This window comes from Macaca mulatta, chromosome 19, assembly GCF_049350105.2.
Source record: "Macaca mulatta isolate MMU2019108-1 chromosome 19, T2T-MMU8v2.0, whole genome shotgun sequence".
In the NCBI taxonomy this organism is placed as follows: Eukaryota; Metazoa; Chordata; class Mammalia; order Primates; family Cercopithecidae; genus Macaca; species Macaca mulatta.
The window spans coordinates 3789569-3808468 of NC_133424.1; the positions used below are offsets into that span (position 1 = coordinate 3789569).

Here is an 18900-nt window from a genome sequence, read left to right on the forward strand (position 1 = left end):
GGGGTCAGGTGTTTGAGACCAGCCTGGCCAATATGGTAAAACCCCATCTCTACTAAAAATACAGAAATTAGCTGGGCGTGGTGGTGTGTGCCTGTAATCCCAGCTATTCAGGAGGCTGAGACAGGAGAATCACTTGAGCCCAGTAGGCAGAGGTTGCAGTGAACTGAGATCGCACTACTGCACTCCAGCCTGGGCGACAGCAAGACCCTGTCTCAAAAAAGATAATGTGTTGGCCAGGTAGAGTGGCTCATGCCTGTAAAACCAGTACTTTGGGAGGCCAATGTGGGCAGATCACTTGAGCCCAGGAGTTTGAGACCAGCCTGGGCAGCATAGTGAGAACCCATCTCTAAAATAAGTTAACCAGGCATGGTGGTGGTACATGACTATAGTCCTGGGTACTTGGGAGGCTGAGGCGGAAGGATTGCTTGAGCCCAGGAGGTTGAGGTGAGCTGTGATTGTACCACAGCACTCCAGGCTGGGCATCAGAGCGAGACCCTGCCTTAAAATTCCAGGCTGGGTGCAGTGGCTCCTGTCTGTAATCTAGGCACTTTGGGAGGTTGAGGTGGGTCGATCACCTGAGGTTAGGAGTTCGAGACCAGCCTGGCCAACGTGGTGAAACCCTGTCTCTAATAAAAATGCAAAAATTAGCTGCACGTGGTAGTATTTCTGCCATCCCGGCTACTCGGGAGGCTGAGGCAGGAGAATTGTTTGAGCCCAGGAGGCGGAGGTGAGATGCAGTGAGCTGAGATGGTACCATTGTACTCCAGCCTGGGCCACAGAGTGGGACTATCTCAAAATTTCTACCTGGAGGCCTGAGTGACTGCCTGGAGTAGAGCCCTGTATACCATGTGGGCATGAGCAAGAAATCAACGTGTCAACCCAGAGACTAGGGGGCTACTTGTTACACAGTAGCATCTAAACCATCCTCCCAAGGCAACTCCTGTGTCTCGGAATGACTCTCACACACCAGGCAGACACCTCTGAATATCCTGCAGAATTTTTTTTTTTGATTCTCACTCTGTCGCCCAGGCTAGAGTGCAGTGGCACGATCTCGGCCTCTGCACTGCAAGCTCCGCCTCCTGGGTTCACGTCATTCTCCTGCCTCAGCCTCCCGAGTAGCTGGGACTACAGGCGCCCGCCACATTTTTTGTGTTTTTAGTAGAGACAGGGTTTCACCGTGTTAGCCAGGATGATCTCGATCTCCTGACTTCATGATCCGCCCACCTTGGTCTCCCAAAGTGCTGGGATTACGTGAGCCACCGCGCCTGCCCCAGAATGAATTCTCGTTATGTATGATTCCCAGGACATGATCACCTCTCAGTAACCGTGCCCAAGAGAAGCAATGATCACCGGTTCCCCAGCCCGAGAGAGAAATGCGGATGTGATAAATACATTTTATTTCTACCAAGGTCCTCTGCCCATCGGCCCCCACATGCAGCAGGGGAAGGTGTGAAGCTGTTGACCAGAGAGCAGTGGGCTGAACGGTTCCTAGGCAGGGCTGCGAGGCGGTTGCTGCTTCCCCTAGGAGTCCGGAGTTCGGGTACAGGAAGGGGGGGTCATATCTCAGTAGACCACCTCATACACGGTGGCCTTCTTGTCCCCCGAGCCTGTCACGATGTATTTGTTATTCCTGGAGATGTCACAACTCAGGACTGAGGATGACTCCTTGGACTGCCAAGGGAAGGGGGAGAGAAAAGGGCACGGTGAGGCATGGTCTCCACAGATGGGTGTGTGGGCAAGGCTGGGGCGGAGTCGGGCATAGGAGGCCAGGAGTTGCCTACTGAGTGACGCATTTCCTTTTTTTTTGAGATGGAGTTTTGCTCTTGTCGCCCAGGCTAAAGTAAAGCAGCGTGGTCTCGACTCACTGCAACCTCCGCCTCCTGGGTTCAAGACATTCTCCTGCCTCAGCCTCCCGAGTAGCTGGGATTATAGGTGCCTGCCACCATGCCCGGCCAGTTTTTGTATTTTTACTACAGACAGGGTTTCCCCATGTTGTCCAGGCTGGTCTGGAACTCCTGACCTCAGGTGATCCACTGCCTCTGCCTCCCGAAATGCTGGGATGACAGGTGTGAGCCAGTACGCCTGGCTGAGTGACCTGTTTTCTTTTTTTTTTTTTTTTGAGACGGAGTCTTGCTCTGTCGCCCAGGCTGGAGTGCGGTGGCCGGATCTCAGCTCACTGCAAGCTCCGCCTCCCGGGTTTACGCCATTCTCCTGCCTCAGCCTCCCGAGTAGCTGGGACTACAGGCGCCGCCACCTCGCCCGGCTAGTTTTTTGTATTTTTTAGTAGAGATGGAGTTTCACCATGTTAGCCAGGATGGTCTTGATCTCCTGACCTTGTGATCTGCCTATCTCGGCCTCCCAAGAGTGACCTGTTTTCTAGAGACAGGTGCTTTGGAGCTAAGTCTGATAGGCAGAGCAGGGCCTCCATTCCCTCAATACCAAGAGAGATGGAACTGAAGTGCTGCCCTTTCTGAGACGCTCAGAGTGGGTGTGAACCAGGCATGATGTCACACAGCACAGCAGAGGGCCAAGGCGATGGCCTAGACCAGGGATTGGCAAACTTCACAAAGGGCCTGGTAAATATTTTAGGCTTTGCCTAAAGTCTAAATAAGTCTGTGTCACATATTCTGGGATTTTTTTCTTACAACCCTTTAAAAATATAAAAACTGGGCCGGGCACAGTGGCTCACGCCCGTCATCTCAGCACGTCAGGAGTTCCAGACCAGCCTGGCCAACATGGGGAATCCCCGTCTCTGCTAAAAATACAAAACTTAGCCAGGCATGGGGGTGGACACATGTAATGCCAGCTACTTGGGAAGCTGAGGGAGGAGAATTGCTTCAATCCAGGAGGTGGAGGCTGCAGTGAGCTGAGATCATGCCATCGCACTCCAGGCTGGGCAACAAAGCAGGACTCCATGTCAAAAAACAACAAAAACACCGGCCATGGTGGCTCACGCCTATAATGCCGAAACTTTGGGAGGCCAAGGTGGGTGGATCATGAGGTCAGGAGATCAAGACCATCCTGGCTAACACGGTGAAACCTCGTCTCTACTAAAAAATACAAAAAATTAGCTGGACGTGGTGCCTGTAGTCCCAGCTACTCGGGAGGCTGAGGCAGGAGAATCACTTGAACCCGGGAGGCCGAGGTTGCAGTGAGCCGAGATCGCGCCACTGCATTCCAGCCTGGGAGACACAGCGAGACTCCGTCTCAAAAAAAAAAAAAAAACTTTACCAACCAGGACAGGCATCATTAAAAAGACAGCCAATAACAAGTGTTGGTGAGGATGCAGAGAATTTTAAAACCTTGATCATTGCTGATGGGGATATAAAATTTGAAAAACAGCTTAGCGCAGTGGCTCACGCCTGTAATCCCAACACTTTGAGAGGCCAAGGCAGGCAGATCACCTGAGGTCAGAAGTTTAAGACCAGCCTAGACAACATGGTGAAACCTCATCTCCATTAAAAATACAAAAATTAGCCAGGCATGGTGGTGCATGTCCGTAATCCCAGCTACGCAGGAGGCTGAGGCAGGAGAATGGCTTGAACCCAGGAGATGGAGGTTGCAGTGAGCCAAGATTGCCACTGCACTCCAGCCTGGGAGATAGAGCAAGACTCTGTCTCCAAAAAAAAAAAAAAGGCAAATTTTATTTTTATTTATTTATTTGAGGCGGAGTCTCGCTCTATCACCCAGGCTGGAGTGCAGTGGCATGATCTCGGCTCACTGCAAGCTGGGCCTTCCAGGTTCACACCATTCTCCTGCCTCAGCCTCCTGAGTAGCTGGGACTACGGGCGCCCGCCAGCACGCCCGGCTAATTCTTTTGTATTTTTTTAGTAGAGACGGGGTTTCACCGTGTTAGGATGGTCTTGATCTCCTGACCTTGTGATCCACCCACCTCGGCCTCCCAAAGTGCTGGGATTACAGGCGTGATCCACCGTGCCCGGCCGGCAAATTTTAAATTTTATGTTATATGCATCTTACTGCAACTATATTTTAGAAAAACCAACAGGGGCCGGGCGCGGTGGCTCAAGCCTGTAATCCCAGCACTTTGGGAGGCTGAGACGGGCGGATCACGAGGTCAGGAGATCGAGACCATCCTGGCTAATATGGTGAAACCCCGTCTCTACTAAAAAATACAAAAAAACTAGCCGGGCGAGGTGGTGGGCGCCTGTAGTCCCAGCTACTCGGGAGGCTGAGGCAGGAGAATGGCGTAAACCCGGGAGGTGGAGCTTGCAGTGAGCTGAGATCCGGCCACTGCACTCCAGCCTGGGCGGCAGAGCGAGACTCCGTCTCAAAAAAAAAAAAAAAAAAAAAAGAAAAATCAACAGGCTACAGGCAGATGAGGCGAGGCCCTCCGGCTGAAATTCCAACCTCGGCTTTAGCACCTGGGAGGTGGGGAGGCTTGCAGGACCCTGAGGAGGGGTTAGGGTGGCAGGGGGTGCTGGGGGACGGGGACAGGGGGAATCTCTGTGACCCTGGCATACCCGGGCACATGGCCCTGCCAGGGTGGGAGCTCCAGACCATTGAGTACCTGGAAAATGCTGGCCCCGTACGGCGTCCTCCAGGCGTTGAGCAGATTGTCCTTCCCAGTGCTCACAAACCACCGTCCTTGGGGAAGGAGAGCAGTGGGGTTCAAGGCAGGGCACTGAAGAGAGACCAGGGCTGCAGGGGGAGGTGGGGCAGGCTGGGTCTGGCCTCTCCCTTTTCCTTTTTTTTTTTTCCGGGAAAAGGTCTTGCTCTGTCACCCAGGCTGGAGTGCAGTGGTACAATCATAGCTCATTGCAGCCTCAACTGCCTGGGCTCAAGTGTGCCTCCCACCCAGCCTCCCAAGCAGCTGGGACCACAGGTGTGCAGCACCACGCCCAGCTAACATTTTTAGTTTTTGCCAGGCACGGTGGCTCGCACCTATAATCCTAGCACTTTGGGAGGCCAAGGCAGCTGGGTCACTTGAGGTCAGGAGTTGGAGATCAGCCTGGCCAATGTGGTGAAACCACTTCTCTACTAAAAATACAAAAATCAGTTGGACCTGGTGGCAGGCATCTGTAACTCCAGCTACTCGGGAGGCTGAGAGTTGAGAATTGCTCGAACCTGGGACGTGGAGGTTGCAGTGAGCCAAGAACATGCCACTGCACGCCAGCCTGGGCAACAGAGTGAGACTCCATCTCAAAAAAAAAAATTATTTGTAGAGTTGGGATCTGACTATGCTCCCCAGGCTAGTCTCAAACTCCTGGCCTCAAGCGATCCTCCCACCTTGGTCTCCCAAAATGCTGGGATTACAGGTGTGAGCCACCGTGCCCGGCCCAAGTACTTTTTTTTTTTTTTTTTTTTTGGTATAAGGTATCTCATGTACTATTTAGGATATACTTACACTAACAAATGACTTTTTTAAGAGATAGGGTCTCACTGCATTGCACAGGCTAGAGGGCAGTGGTGCAATCATAGCTCCCTACAGCCTCAAAGTCCTAGGCTCAAGCAATCCTCCTGCCTCAGCCTCCCTAGTAGTTGGGACTACAGGTGCAAGCCACCATACCCAGCTGTTTTATTTCTTTGTAGAGAAAGTCTTGCTGTGTTGCCCAGGCTGGTCTTGAACTGCTGGTCTTGGGTGATCCTTCTGCCTTAGTGTCCCAAGTAGCTGAAACTATATGCATCAGCTACTGTGCCTGGCTTAAATTTCTTTTTTTCTTTTTTTTTTTTCTTTTTGAAATAGAGTCTTGCTCATTCAGACTAGAATGCAGTGGCATGATCTTGGCTTACTGCGACCTCCACCTCCCAGATTCAAGCGATTCTCCTGCCTCAACCTCCCAAGTAGCTGGGATTACAGGCACCCACCACCACACCTGGCTAATTTTTGCTCTTTTAATAGAGTCAGGGTTTCACCATGTTGGCCAGGCTGGTCTCGAACTCCTGACCTCAGGTGATCTGCCAGCCTTGGCCTCCCAGAGTGTTGGGATGACAGGCGTGAGCTACTACACCCAGCCTTAAATTTGAATCTCAGATAAGTCATCAATAATTTTTAGGACAGGTATATCCCACATCTTTCATTATTTGGTTTTTAGTATAAGTATATCCCACACACCATTTGGGAGATAGTTGTACTAATGATTTGCTTTTGAGTATATAAAACTTAGTATAGAAATAACATTTTAGTATATAAATAACATTATTTGTTATTTATCTAAGATTCGGATTGAATAGGCACCCTGGGTTTTGTTGTGGTTTTGGGGGTGCCCCGCCCCACCCCAGAAGACACACCACAGGAGGCAAACTTCAGGGACAGCACACAGCTCTCGTGGAGGTGCAGCTGGTATTTCTCCGGCTTGCGGACGTGCAGGATCTCCACATTGCTACTCTCCATTCCGACCGCCAGCCAGTCCTGGTTAGGGCAGTGGCCCAGGGAGAAAATCTAGGGGTAAAGAGGGAAGAGAAGGGGTCACGAGCCCCCCTTTGTTTTGTGTCTCCTGGGTTCACTCCGTCGCCCAGGCTGCAATCACGGCTCACTGCAGCCTCGACCTCCAGGGTTCAAGTGATCCTCCTGCCTCAGTCTCCCGAGTAGCTGGGATTACAGGCATGCACCATCACGCTGGATAAATTTTTTTTTTTCAGATGGAGTCTCACTGTGTCATTCAGGCTGCAGTGCGATGTTGCAATCTCAGCTCACTGCAGCCTCTGCCTCCCAAGTTCAAGGGATTCTCCTGCCTCAGCCTCCCAAGTAGCTGGGATTACAGGTGCCTGCTGGCACGCCCAGGTAATTTTTGTATTTTTAGTAAAGACGGAGTTTCACTGTGTTGGCCAGGCTGGTCTCAAACTGCTAACCTCAAGTGATCTGCCCGCCTTGGCTTCCCAAAGTGCTGGGATTACAGGTGTAAGCCATTATGTCCAGCCTACGAGTCCCTTTGGATATTGGGGGGTACACAGCACCATCAGGGTTGGGGGGTGGAGTCCAACGTTCTCCCTCTTCAGCCCTCCCAGAGAAAGGCAGCTGGCCCAGGACTGGGAACACAGCAGACAACTGCATGTCGAATCATTAATATTAATCAGAATTACACAGAACCCTGAGGCTGCACATCCATTATCTGCTCTGAGCGCACAACAGCACAGGGAGGAGGCAGAGAGGAGGGAGAAGAGACAGAGAAGGGAACAGCCAGGCAAGGACAATCACTCCCCTTAAGCAGATGGTGGAAGCTGAGGCAGTGTCCCCTCAAGGTCACACAGCAAGGCTATGAAAGACCAGGCCTTGGCCGGGCTCTGTGGCTCATGCCAGTAATCCCAACGCTTTAGGAGGCCAAGGCAGGCGGATCATCTGAGGTCAGGAGTTTGTGACCAGCCTGGCCAACAAGGCAAAACCCCATCTCTACTAGAAATGCAAAAATCAGCTGGGTGTGATGGCGGGCACCTGTAATCCCAGCTACTTGGGAGGCTGAGGCAGGAGAATTGCTTGAACCTGGGAGGTGGAGGTTGCAGTGAGCTCAGATTGCACCACTGCACTCTAGCCTGGGTGACAGAGCAAGACTCTGTCTCAAAAAAAAACAAAAAAAAACAAGACAGACAAGCCAGGCCTGGGAGACAGGACTTCTCACTCTTAGCTTGGAATGTTCCCTACTTTTTTTTTTTGAGACAGGGTCTCGCTCTGTCACCCAGGCTGCAGTGCAGTGGTGCGATCATGACCCACAGCAGCCTCGACCTCCTCCCAGGCTCAAGTGATCCTCCTGCCTCAGCCTCACAAGTAGCTGTGATCACAGGTATGTGCCATCATGCCTTATTTATTTTGAGACGGAGTCTCGCACTTTCACCCAGGCTGGAGTGCAGTGGCGCGATCTTGGCTCACTGCAAGCTCTGCCTCCTGGGTTCATGTCATTCTCCTGCCTGAGCCTTCTGAGTAGCTGGGACTACGGGTGTCCGCCACCACACCCGGGTAGTTTTTTGTATTTTTAGTAGAGACAGGGTTTCACCGTGTTAGCCAGGATGGTCTTGATCCTCTAACCTCATGATCCGCCCACCTCGGCCTCCCAAAGTGCTGGGATTACAGGCATGAGCCACAGCACCCGGCCCACCATGCCTTATTTTTAATTTGTTTTGTAGGGACAAGCTTGCTATGTTGCCAAGGCTGATCTCAATCTCCTAGGCTCAAGCGATCCTCCTGCCTCAGCCTCCCGAACTGCTGGGATTACAGGCATCGGCCACTGAGCCTGGCCTGGAATGTTCCCCATTTGCAATGCTGCTTTGTGTTGTTTTTTATTATTATTAGACAGAGTTTCGCTCTTCTTGCCCAGGCTGGAGTGCAATAGCACGATCTCGGCTCACCGCAAACTCTGCCTCAGCCTCCCAAGTAGCTGGGATTACAGGCATGCACCACCACGCCCAGCTAATTTTGTATTTTTAGTAGAGACAGAGTTTCTCCACATTGGTCAGGCTGGTCTTGAACTCCCGACCTCAAGTAATCCACCCACCTCAGCCTCCCAAAGTGCTGCGATTACAGGCGTCAGTCACTGAGCCTGGCCTGGAATGTTCCCCATTTGCAATGGTGCTTTTCGGTTTGATTTTAAAAGGATTCAGGGTCCTCCTCCTCCTGTAGCCCACCCCATTTTAGGCACAAACAGGAATCAGGCTCTGTTCCACCCTAAACCTCTTGGAGTCTCACTAACAAGACGCCGGTGGAAATAACCACACATTTACAGAAGAGAAGACTGGAGGGCTTCAAATGTCCTTTCGTGGCCATACAGAAGCATTCCTGAGTAGAGACGCATTGAGGGGCACCCAGTGAACTAGGAGATATTCACCATGGGATCCCTAGAAATGTTCTTAGCCCACCTAAGCTTCGGGGATATGGGATGGAGAACTCTGTCCACCTGCACTCCTGATTTCCCTATCAAACAGTTCGTCAAACGAAAGAACAATGGGTTGGACATAATGAGCCTGGGAGGCAGGGCGCGGTGGCTCACACCTGTAATTCCCACACTGGGAAGCTAAGGCAGGTGGATCATTTGAAGCCAGGAGTCCAAGACCAGCCTGGACAACACAGTGAAACCCTGTCTCTACCAACAAATACAAAAATTAGGCGGGCATGGTGGAGCATGCCTGTAGTCCCAGCTACTCAGCTGGCTGAGGCATGAGAATCATTTGAACCTGGGAGGCAGAGGTTGCAGTGAGCTGAGATCATGCCACTGCATCCCTATCTCAAAAAAAAAGAGTTTGGGAGTTAGGAGTTAGCTCCTCTTAGGTTTCAAGGAGGGGCAAATGAGATAGGTCTTGAGGGATGAATAGGAGTTTGCTAATTACAGAAATAAGAGAAAGGCATTTCAACCACAGGGAACAAATGTGCAGAGGTCTCAGAGCTGTCCCAGAGTATGCCGTGCATGAGACCAGCCCATGGAAACCCTGAATGACAGAACAAGGTGCTCACAGCCTGCCCCCAAAGCAGGTGAGAGGCAGGATCTAGGGTCACAGTGCCTGAAGATTTGCTCCCTTTACTCAGCCCTGAGGAGCCCCCAGTTCTGTCCAGCCCCTTCACCATGTCCTTCAGCTTAGGCCCCACCTCAGTGGGGATCTCTCCATGCCCAGCTCCTCCTCCATCAACCTCCACTCTGTCCTCCTGGCCAGTAGCTCCCCCTTGGTGAGTCCTCGGTGGGGAAGTGTGTGTCCCATGCTCTAGGCGGGGTCCAGAGATTAAAGCCTGGGAGAACCCAGCTACACGAGGAAAGACACATATAAGGGTATGGCTGGACACAAGCAGGTGGGGAAGATGATCTGGGGGTCTCAGTAGCCCCACAGCTTCATATGAATCATCAGCTCTTTTGTGTTCCCTTACATCCTTAGAGTTAAAGGGGAAGCTTGTGGATGTGTCTGGAGGACAAGAAAGATGGGCACCATAGCAGATGTGAGTCCTGTCCTGCCTGTGGAAGTGGGCACCTCACAAGGAAAGGAAGGGACGCTGGATTCCTAGAGCTTCCATCCCCCTCCCGCCAGAACCGAACAGCACCTGGGAGCTGAAGTCGTGCTGCTGCAGCTGGCGGCCCTCCCGCAGGTCCCAGCAGCGCACCGTGTTGTCCAGGCCCCCTGTCCAGAGCCGAGTGCCATAATCGGAAATATCAATGCAGCTAGCACCGTCCGTGTGGCCCTGGAACTGCCTGGAGGGAGAAGGGCCCAGGCGTCCATCTTGGAATTCGAGCTGCCCCAGGGTCCTCCCAGGTCACTCCTCCACCCTCCCTGCACCAAGAGGGGCTGGGGGCTTGCCCAAGGTCCTAGCGCACCTGCCACCCACCTGACCATAGTCTGGTTCTGCAGGTCCCACACCACAATGTTGCCATCGCTGCAGCAGGAGAAGCAAACCTTGGCGTCGGGGCTGACGGCCAGGGCGTAGCAGGCCGGGGCCGAGGAGGTCAGCTCGGCCTTGATACGAGGGGTGGGCGCCGCCAGATCCCAAATGGACAAGGTGCTGGCCTCACCGCCCACTATCAGACTCCGGCCATCTGGCAGCAACTTGCAGGAGCGAATGTAGTTGTCTCGGTTCTGGGGTCGGGGAGAGAAGCAGGGGCTGGGGGTTGGTCCCAGGTGAGGCCTCTAGGAGCCTAGCTCAATGTGGGGGTCTCTGTAGCCCAAGGTAGCCTCATCCTGATTAGCCTGCAAGCCCTACCCTGATTGGCCAGCAAGACCCACCCCTTTGGCCCACAAACCCTGTTCCATTTGACAAGCTCCGCCCTTCACCTGTAAACCCCATCCATCGTTGGCCTGCAAGCCCTACCCTGATTACTGGTGAGCCACGCCCCTTTGCCCCATCTGACTATAAGCTACATCCTTTACCTATAAACCCCACCCATACTTGGCCTGCAAATCCTATCCCGATTGTCTTGCAAGCCTAATTCTGATTGGCCAATGAACCCCACCCCTTTGGCTTGCAAGCCCTGCCCCACGTGACTACAAGCTCCACACATCACCTATAAGCCCCGCCCTTCACATGTAGCCCCACCCACACCCAGCCTGCAAACACCGCCCCATTTGAACACAAGCTCCACCCCTCAGTTGTGAGTCCCGCCCACTGTCCCACCCCCGCCCTCACCAGGCAGTCGAGCTGGGCCACGGGCGTCTTGGCCCCAGGCTGGCCCACGTCCCACACCTTCACACAGCCCTTGCCGCCCGTGTACACGTGCTGCGTGGAGCCGCTGATGGTGACCGCACAGACCACCTCGCCGTGTGCCAGCGTGTGCAGCTGCCGGGCGTGCCGTGGGATGCCCGCGCCCACCAGTGCATCCGAGGGGAAGGGCACGGGCTGCATCTGTCCGTCCGCAGACACGTGGAAGGAGTAGGCCCTGGAGAGAAAGCCGGGGCATGACCCAGCCCTGGGCACCACGCCCCCGCACCCGCACCCGGGAGGGCAGGGAGATGCCTTTGTCCTGCCTGGCATCCTCTGATGCGTTATTTATTTATTTATTTATTTATTTATTTTTTTTTGAGAGGGAGTCTCGCTGTGTCTCCCAGGCTGGAGTGCAGTGGCTGATCTCGGCTCACTGCAAGCTCTGCCTTCCGGGTTCACACCATTCTCCCGCCTCAGCCTCCCAAGTAGCTGAGACTACAGGCGCCCGCCACCACGCCCGGCTAGTTTTTTGTATTTTTAGTAGAGACGGGGTTTCACCATGTTAGCCAGGATAGTCTCGATCTCCTGACCTCGTGATCCACCCGCCTCGGCCTCCCAAAGCGCTGGGATTACAGGCGTGAACCACCACACCCGGCCCTTTTGTTTCGTTTTTTGAGAGGGAGTCTCACCCTGTCACCAAGGCTGGAGTGCAGTGGCCGGATCTCAGCTCACTGCAACCTCTGCCTCCCGGGTTCAAGCAATTCTCCTGCCTCAGCCTCTTGAGTAGCTGGGATTACAGGTATGCGCCACCATGCCCAGCTGAGTTTTTTGTATTTTTAGTAGAGACGAGGTTTCACCATGTTGGCCAGGCTGGTTTTGAACTCCTAACCTCAAGTGATCCACCCACCTCGGCCTCCCAAAGTGCTAGGATTACAGGCATGAGCCACCAGGCCCAGCCTGATGCGTTTTTTGGTTTGTTTTTTGAGACGGAGTCCCGCTCTGTCGCCCAGGCTGGAGTACAGTGGCGCGATCTGGGCTCACTGTAACCTCTGCTTCCGGGATTCAAGCGATTCTCCTGCCTCAGTCTCCCAAGGAGCTGGGATTACAGGCGCAGGCCACCACGCCTGGCTAATTTTTTTGTATTTTTAGTAGAGTTGGGTTTTCACCATGTTGGTCAGGCTGGTCTCAAACTCCTAACCTCAAATGACCCAGCCACCTCAGCCTCCCTGGGATTACAGGCGTAAGCCACCAGGCCCGGCCTCTGATGCATTTTTTTAAATTAATTTTCTGTATTATTATTATTTTGTAGAGATGAGATCTTGCTATGTTGCCCGGGCTGGTCTCAAACTCCTGGCTTCAAGTGATCCTCCCACCTTGGCCTCCCAAAGCACTGGGATGACAGGAGTGAGCCATGGTGCTCGGCCTCTGATTCATTTACGAAAAAGGCAGGACAACGTGGTCAAAAGTGATATGGGACAGTCAGCGGGTGGCACAAATACACAGGGGGTCTAGGTTGTGGTGTGGCGCATGGTAAATAAACACTTAATAAACATTCGTTCAACCAAGGACCCATGAAGGCATGTTGAATGTTCCAGACCAGATAGAGGGCACTGTCCTAGGAGCCCCAGCCACCTGTGACCAGTTAAGACACTTAAATGAACTGAAATTAAATAAACATTTTCAGGCCGGCACAGTGGCTCACACCTGAAATCCCAGTACTTTGGGAGGCCGAGGTGGGTGGATCATTTGAGGTCAGGAGTTCAAAACCAGCCTGGCCAATATCGTGAAACCCCATCTCTACTAAAAATACAAAAATTAGCTGGCAGTGGTACAGGCCTGTAATCCCAGCTACTCAGGAGGCTGGAGCAGGAGAATCGCTTGAACCCAGGAGGTGGAGGTTGCAGTGAGCTGAGATCTCACCACTGTACTCCGGCCTGGGGGACAGAGTGAAACTTCATCTCAGAAAAACAAAACAAAACAAAAATTTTCAGCTCCTCAGTTGCACTGGCCACAGTTGAAGTACTCAAAGCCACGATCAGCTGGTGGCAATCGGGTTGGCCAGCAGTGGGTGTAGAACACTTCTATCACTGCAGAAAGTTCTGTGGACATTGGGGCTAGGTCTTCGCTGGGGGAGCCGTCCCCGTTAGCAGGGTGCTAAGCAGCATGCCTGGCCTCCACACTCCAGGCCAGGAGCATTTCCTCCCCCAGCTGTGACAACCACACTTGTCCCGACATCACCCAGTGTCCCCTTAGGGGTCAGAGTCTACTTCTATGGAGAGCCAGTGGAACTCAGAGTAGCTTACACAAGAGACTTTTCTTCTTCCTTTCTTTTTGTTTTTTTTTTTTTTGAGACTGAGTCTTGCTCTATCGCCCAAGCTGGAGTGCGATGGCGCAGTCTCAGCTCACTGCAACCTCTACCTCCCAGGTTCAAGCGATTCTCATGCCTCAGCCTCCCGAGTAGCCGGGATGACAGGTGCCCGCCACCACATCCAGCTAATTTTTGTATTTTTAGTAGAGATGGGGTTTCGCCATGTTGGCCAGGCTGGTCTCAAACTCCTGACCTCAAGTGATCCGCCTGCCTCGGCCTCCCTAAGTGCTGGGATTACAGGCGTGAACCACCGTGCCCGGCCCACACAAGAGACTTTCTAGAAGGGGAGCAGGGAGAGACCCCAACCACACAGGGTAAGACCTCAGAGGAGGCGGGGGGCTGGCCTGGGTCCCCAGGCAGGGAACCCCACCCTGGTACTCACGGCTTTCCCCCAGGGATGCTGGGTAGGGAGGAAGAGACAGATGACCCTCGGAGATGCGGGTGAGACTCAAATGCCATCTGTCAGAATGCCAGAGGGGGTGTCAGTGAGGCAGGTGACTCCAACCCACCTCTGTGCTGCCCCACGTCCACCTGCCATGCCGCTGTTAATCAGCCCCTCGCCAAGGAAGCAGAGATGCCCTCTCTCTGCCTGTCACACTACACAGGGAGGCCTGAGGTTTTCACTTGAGGGCACCGGCCCCAAAATCTCTGTCCAGGAAATCCTAGAACTCCAGGGTTCCAAGGATCCTGAAGGGTTCTCCATCCAACGTCCAGACTGGCTCTATGACAGAGGTCTCTCAACTCCAGCCCCCCGGGACAAATCTGGTCCACTGCTCACTTTTGTAAACAGTGTCCTAAGGCCAAGGCCCTACTGCTCCTTTTCATGCAGCTTAATCACCATTGCATTTTTCCACAATCACAAGTCCTGCTTTGTATTAAGCTTGTGGGACTACTGAGACCCCCAGATCGTCTTCCCATGCACACTTGCTGAGTCAGGACTCCCTTCCCTTTCTGCACTCCCGTGTCTCTCCTTGTGTAGTTGGTTTCTCCTCCCGGCCCCCAGCCCCTGGGCCCTGCTGACACCTCCTGCGCCCCCACCCAAGGACTCACCATGGGGGAGCGTCCGTATACCACAGAGCTGCTGACCTGAGGGGACAGGTGGAGGCTGACATAGGAGCCGGGCACAGAGAGGTCTCCATTGAGGGTGCTGTGGGAGCCCAGGCTGAAGGATGTGGTGAAGGGACTGGACAGAGTCAGGGGGCTCCTCAGGGCTGAGAGGGAAGAGTCGGGGACAGGTTTTGACACCCTGGACCCACATCCCACCTCCCACTGCCTGGGGAGCTCCCTGGCCTTTCATTCGGAGTTTCCATGTGCTGGTCCCACATTGGCCATAGCCCGGGACACCTCCAGACCTCTGCACTATCATTCCTCCGGTGGACATGACTTTCTCTCCCTCTTTTTTTTCTTTTTTTAAGATGGAATCTTGCTCTGTTGCCAGGCTGGAGTTCAGTAGTGCGATCGCGGCTCACTGAAACCTCTGCCTCCTGGGTTCAAGCAATTCTGCTGCCTCAGCCTCCCGCGTAGCTGGGACTATGGCCATTCTCTTTCTTTTAATTGGCAAACTCCTACCCATCCTTCAAAACCCAGGCTCATGCCTGTAATCCCAGCACTTTGGAAGGCCGAAGTGGGAGGATCATCTGAGGTCAGGAGTTCAAGATCAGCCTGACCAACATAGTGAAACCTGGTCTCTACTAAAAATACAAAAATTAGCTGGGCATGGCGGCGCATGCCTGTAATTCCAGCTGCTCGGGAGGCTGGGGCAGCAGAATTGCTTGAAGCCGGGAGCGGGAGGTTGCCATGAGCTGAGATCGTGCCATTGCACTCTAGCCTGGGCAACAAGAGTGAAACCCCGTCTCAAAAAAAAAAAGAAAAAATAATTGAGGCCCAATGTCCCTTAACATCTCCGAAACATCCTTGAACCTCCCCGTTGCCAACCTCCAGCTTTGCCCTTCTTGGGCACCTGGCTTGGTACCAGCCCTGATTATACAGGGCTGTGAGTTTTGGGGTCTGGGTTTCGTCCCTTTTTGCCACCTGGGAGTTCCTTGAGGGCAGGTTCCAAGGACAACTTTTTTCAGGGGCCCTAGAACCAGCCCAGGGCGTGACCGTACGGCAGCAAAGATGACCACTGTCATTCCCCAGATTACTGATGGGGAAACTGAGGCTCAGAGAGGTTGGGTCACTTGCCCAAGGTCACCCAGCTGGTGAATACCCAAGCTTGGTCTGAAACCCAAGCCCATCTGGCCCCAAAGATCGTCTCTCCAGTGCACTAGGCTGAAACCCGCGACTAAGCCCCTTCCACGCTCCAGGCCTCAGTTTCCCTACCCGCCAAGCGGAGACAACGAGGAACTGCCCAGAGGGAGGCAGAGTCTAACTTGAAGTCACAAAAAGGACTAAGGCAATGAACGCCAGGCCTGGAATCTCAGCCTTCTGCCTCTCCAGCCCCTTTTCCTAGATCTCCCCGGAGATGAGGCCTGCTCCGGACAGGCACCAACAGGCAAGGTGCTCACCGATGCTGTCCGTGGAAGGCGCTGGCTTGGCAGCGAGCTGGCAGAGGTGACTGGCCGAGCTGGGTCCAGGGGTGGACGCGTCCTGGGGCGGGGAGGAGTCGCAGGACTTGGAGGCAGGAGTGCTGGGGGGAAGGTCATTCTGCAGAGAAAGGGCAGGACTGAACGCCACCAGACACCTGGTGTCTTGTGGCCTAATGATCTGATCAGAAACTGTGGGGGCCAGTCGCAGTGTCTCACGCCTGTAATCCCAACACTTTGGGAGGCCCAGGTGGACGGATCACCTGAGGTCAGGAGTTAGAGACCAGCCTGGCCAACATGGTAACATGGTAAAACCACATCTCTACTAAAAATACAAAAAAAGATTAGCCGGGCGTGGTGGCACATGCCTGTGATCCCAGCTACTCAGGAGGCTGAGGCAGGAGAATTGCTTGAACCCGGGAGGTGGAGGTTGCAGTGAGCTGAGATCACGCCATTGCACTCCAGCCTGAGCAGCAGAACACGACTCTGTTTCAGCTGGGAGCGGTGGTTCACGCCTGTAATCCCAACACTTTGGGAGGCCGAGGCAGGTGGATCACTTGAGGTCAGGAGTTTGAGACCACCCTGGCCAACATGGTGAAACCCTGTCTACTAAAAATACAAAATTAGCTGGACATGGTGGCACGTGCCTGTAATTCCAGCTACTCGGGAGGCTGAGGCAGGAGACTTGCCTGAACCCGGGAGGCAGAAGTTGCAGTGAGCTGAGATCAGGCCATTGCACTCTAGCCTGGGCAACAAGAGCAAAATTCCACCAAAAAAAAAAAAAAAAAGGCAACAAAGTTACAAAGTTATAGGCTGTCAAGATTTGCATTTTTTTTTTTTTTTTTAATACAGGGTCTTGCTCTCAAAAATAACATGATCAGATAGGTGCTGTGGCTCATGCCTGTGATCCCAGCACGTTGGGAGGCCAGGACGGGCAGATCACCTGAGATCAGGAGATCTAGACCATCCTGGCTAACACAGTGAAACTCTGTTCTACTAAAAATACAAAAAATTAGCCAGGTGTGGTGGCACGCACCTGTAGTCCCAGCTACCCACTATCCGGGAGGCTGAGACAGGAGAATCTCTTGAACCCGGGAGGCAGTGGTTGCAGTGAGCTGAGATCGCGCCACTGCACTCCAGACTGGGTGACAGAGGGAGACCCCATCTCCAAAACAAAAAACATAAAACAAACAAAAAAAGGCACGCTCGTAGCTCAATGCAGCCTCAACCTCCCACACTCAAGTGATCCTCCCGACTCAGCCTCCCAAGTAGCTGGCACTACAGGCACACGTCTCCATGCCCGGCTAACTTTTTAAATTTTTTTGTAGAGACAAGGTCTCACTATGTTGCCCAGGCTGGTTTCCAACTCCTGCTCTTGAGTGATCGTCCTGCCTTGGCCTCCCAAAGCCCTGGGATGACAGGCATGAGCCACAGCCCGCAGTCACTGTTGAGATTCTTGAACGACAAGGAATTAGAAACTCCGGGATGGGCTCGTGGAGAGGCAGACCCCACCGCGGCATATTCTCAGGCGAAGGAAGAACGCCTAGCACACAGTGCAATCCTCCTTGTGCCCCCCACGGAGAGGGAGGTGTCACCCAGAGCTGTCCTTCCCCAAGGGGAACTCTGAGGAAAGCAGCAGCTGGACCTCCATCTAGGGGCAGGTTCTGTTATCTCGGCTTCATGTCACCGCCTCCCCTGCCTCCCAAGAAACTTCGCATCCTTGTCTTGCGTCTGTCTCGGCTTCCCATGACACCATCGCACACACGCTGACAGCTGCACAGCACCCGCACCCGCGAGAGAGTGGATGGGACAACTGTGGGGTCAGGGAGGACCCCTGAGGGCTTCTCCAATACAACGGAGCTGCCCTACCCCCTCGTAAGGTTTTTCCCGCAGTGGGAGGAGGGCACTTAAGATAGAATGGGAGCCCCAACCTCTGGTGGTTGCCATGGTAACCTGCCAAGAGGGGAGGCCTTGAAACCGGGAGGGGAGGCCTAGAAACCGACATACTCTCCCCTGGTAAGTGCAGGGGAGGGGTCTGGAGAAGATTTGGGGTGAGGGGAGCCACAAAAGGAGCTGAATTTGGAATGCCCTGGGGGTGCTTTTAGATGGCTTACATGCCTGGCATTAAACTCCAGGAGGTCCAACCGGAAAGTTGTTCCTATATTAATTATCTTTCCTTCCGGGGACAACATCTCAGCTTGGGGCCGGTGTATCTCTAAGCGCCTCTGGAAGGGCTCAACACATGCAGGCCTGGGTCCAGCTTAGCTGGCTGGGCTTTCACTGTGTTTATTTCCATGGGATTTCCTATTGATTGCAACAGAGAGACCTGCTTTCCATGTAAGGTGGTGAATTGCCTTTTAAAATTTATCTACAAAGCTTCTTTACAAAGTTGCCTTTTAATATTTACTGAGGTTCAACAAAGTCAGTCCCAGCGGGAGGTTAAAAAAAAAAAGCACAAGGAGAGGGTGGACAATGCCAGCCGGGCTGATTTCTCATCATTGCCCTCTGTGTCATGGGGTAGTGTCTGTTTCCAGGCCCCCAGGATGAATAAAGTGAGTTTCAAGGCCCTCCCCTCCTCCTTACCAGGATGAGCTCCTTGGCTCTAGGGAGTGGTGAGCCAAGGCTAGAGGCCAAGGAGGCCGGACTGTCCACCAGGTCCCGACGGGCAGGAACACAGATGGGTACCTTTCCGCAGGGGGTGGTAGCCGGGCTGGGGGGCTCTGAGGGTTGGTCCTGGGTTCGAGAAGGTAACATTGAGCAGAGTTGAAATGAGAGAGAAGGAGTCCCTCTCTATCCTCCTCCCGACTCCCACCCCAATCTCTAGAATGGGTACCCACGACCTACCACGGGAAGATTATGAAACCTCCTGCTGCCTCAGTTTACTCATCTGTAAAATGTACTTTTCTTTTTTTTTTTTTGAGTCTCACTCCGTCACCCAGGCT

The 18900-nt window shown here is 53.4% G+C and overlaps 1 protein-coding gene and 1 long non-coding RNA gene across 8 annotated transcripts in view; one reads left to right on the forward strand and one right to left on the reverse strand.

Moving 5' to 3' along the window:
- Window positions 1-1380: 1380 nt before the first annotated feature.
- Window positions 1381-18900, reverse strand: part of TLE2 (TLE family member 2, transcriptional corepressor) — a 34160-nt gene continuing 16640 nt past the window's right edge. For 2 of the 7 annotated variants that reach the window (XM_028839652.2, XM_015122442.3), the window contains exons 11-20: window positions 18542-18691; window positions 15941-16079; window positions 14520-14644; window positions 13816-13892; window positions 11051-11300; window positions 10256-10503; window positions 9974-10121; window positions 6250-6400; window positions 4529-4605; window positions 1381-1671 (exon numbers count right to left, since the gene is read on the reverse strand). In XM_028839652.2, coding sequence (XP_028695485.2) covers window positions 1564-1671; window positions 4529-4605; window positions 6250-6400; window positions 9974-10121; window positions 10256-10503; window positions 11051-11300; window positions 13816-13892; window positions 14520-14644; window positions 15941-16079; window positions 18542-18691 — 1473 coding nt within the window. In that variant the 3' untranslated portion in view covers window positions 1381-1563. Of the gene's footprint in view, window positions 1672-4528; window positions 4606-6249; window positions 6401-9973; window positions 10122-10255; window positions 10504-11050; window positions 11301-13815; window positions 13893-14483; window positions 14645-15940; window positions 16080-18541; window positions 18692-18900 lie in introns of all 7 variants that reach the window. The other 5 variants (XM_015122441.3, XM_077978994.1, XM_077978997.1 and 2 more) reach the window with 3 other exon arrangements.
- On the forward strand, window positions 6608-10018 carry LOC144336979 (uncharacterized). The gene is made up of 3 exons (XR_013409530.1): window positions 6608-6742; window positions 9276-9415; window positions 9811-10018. It is a non-coding gene; the product is annotated as an uncharacterized LOC144336979 (long non-coding RNA).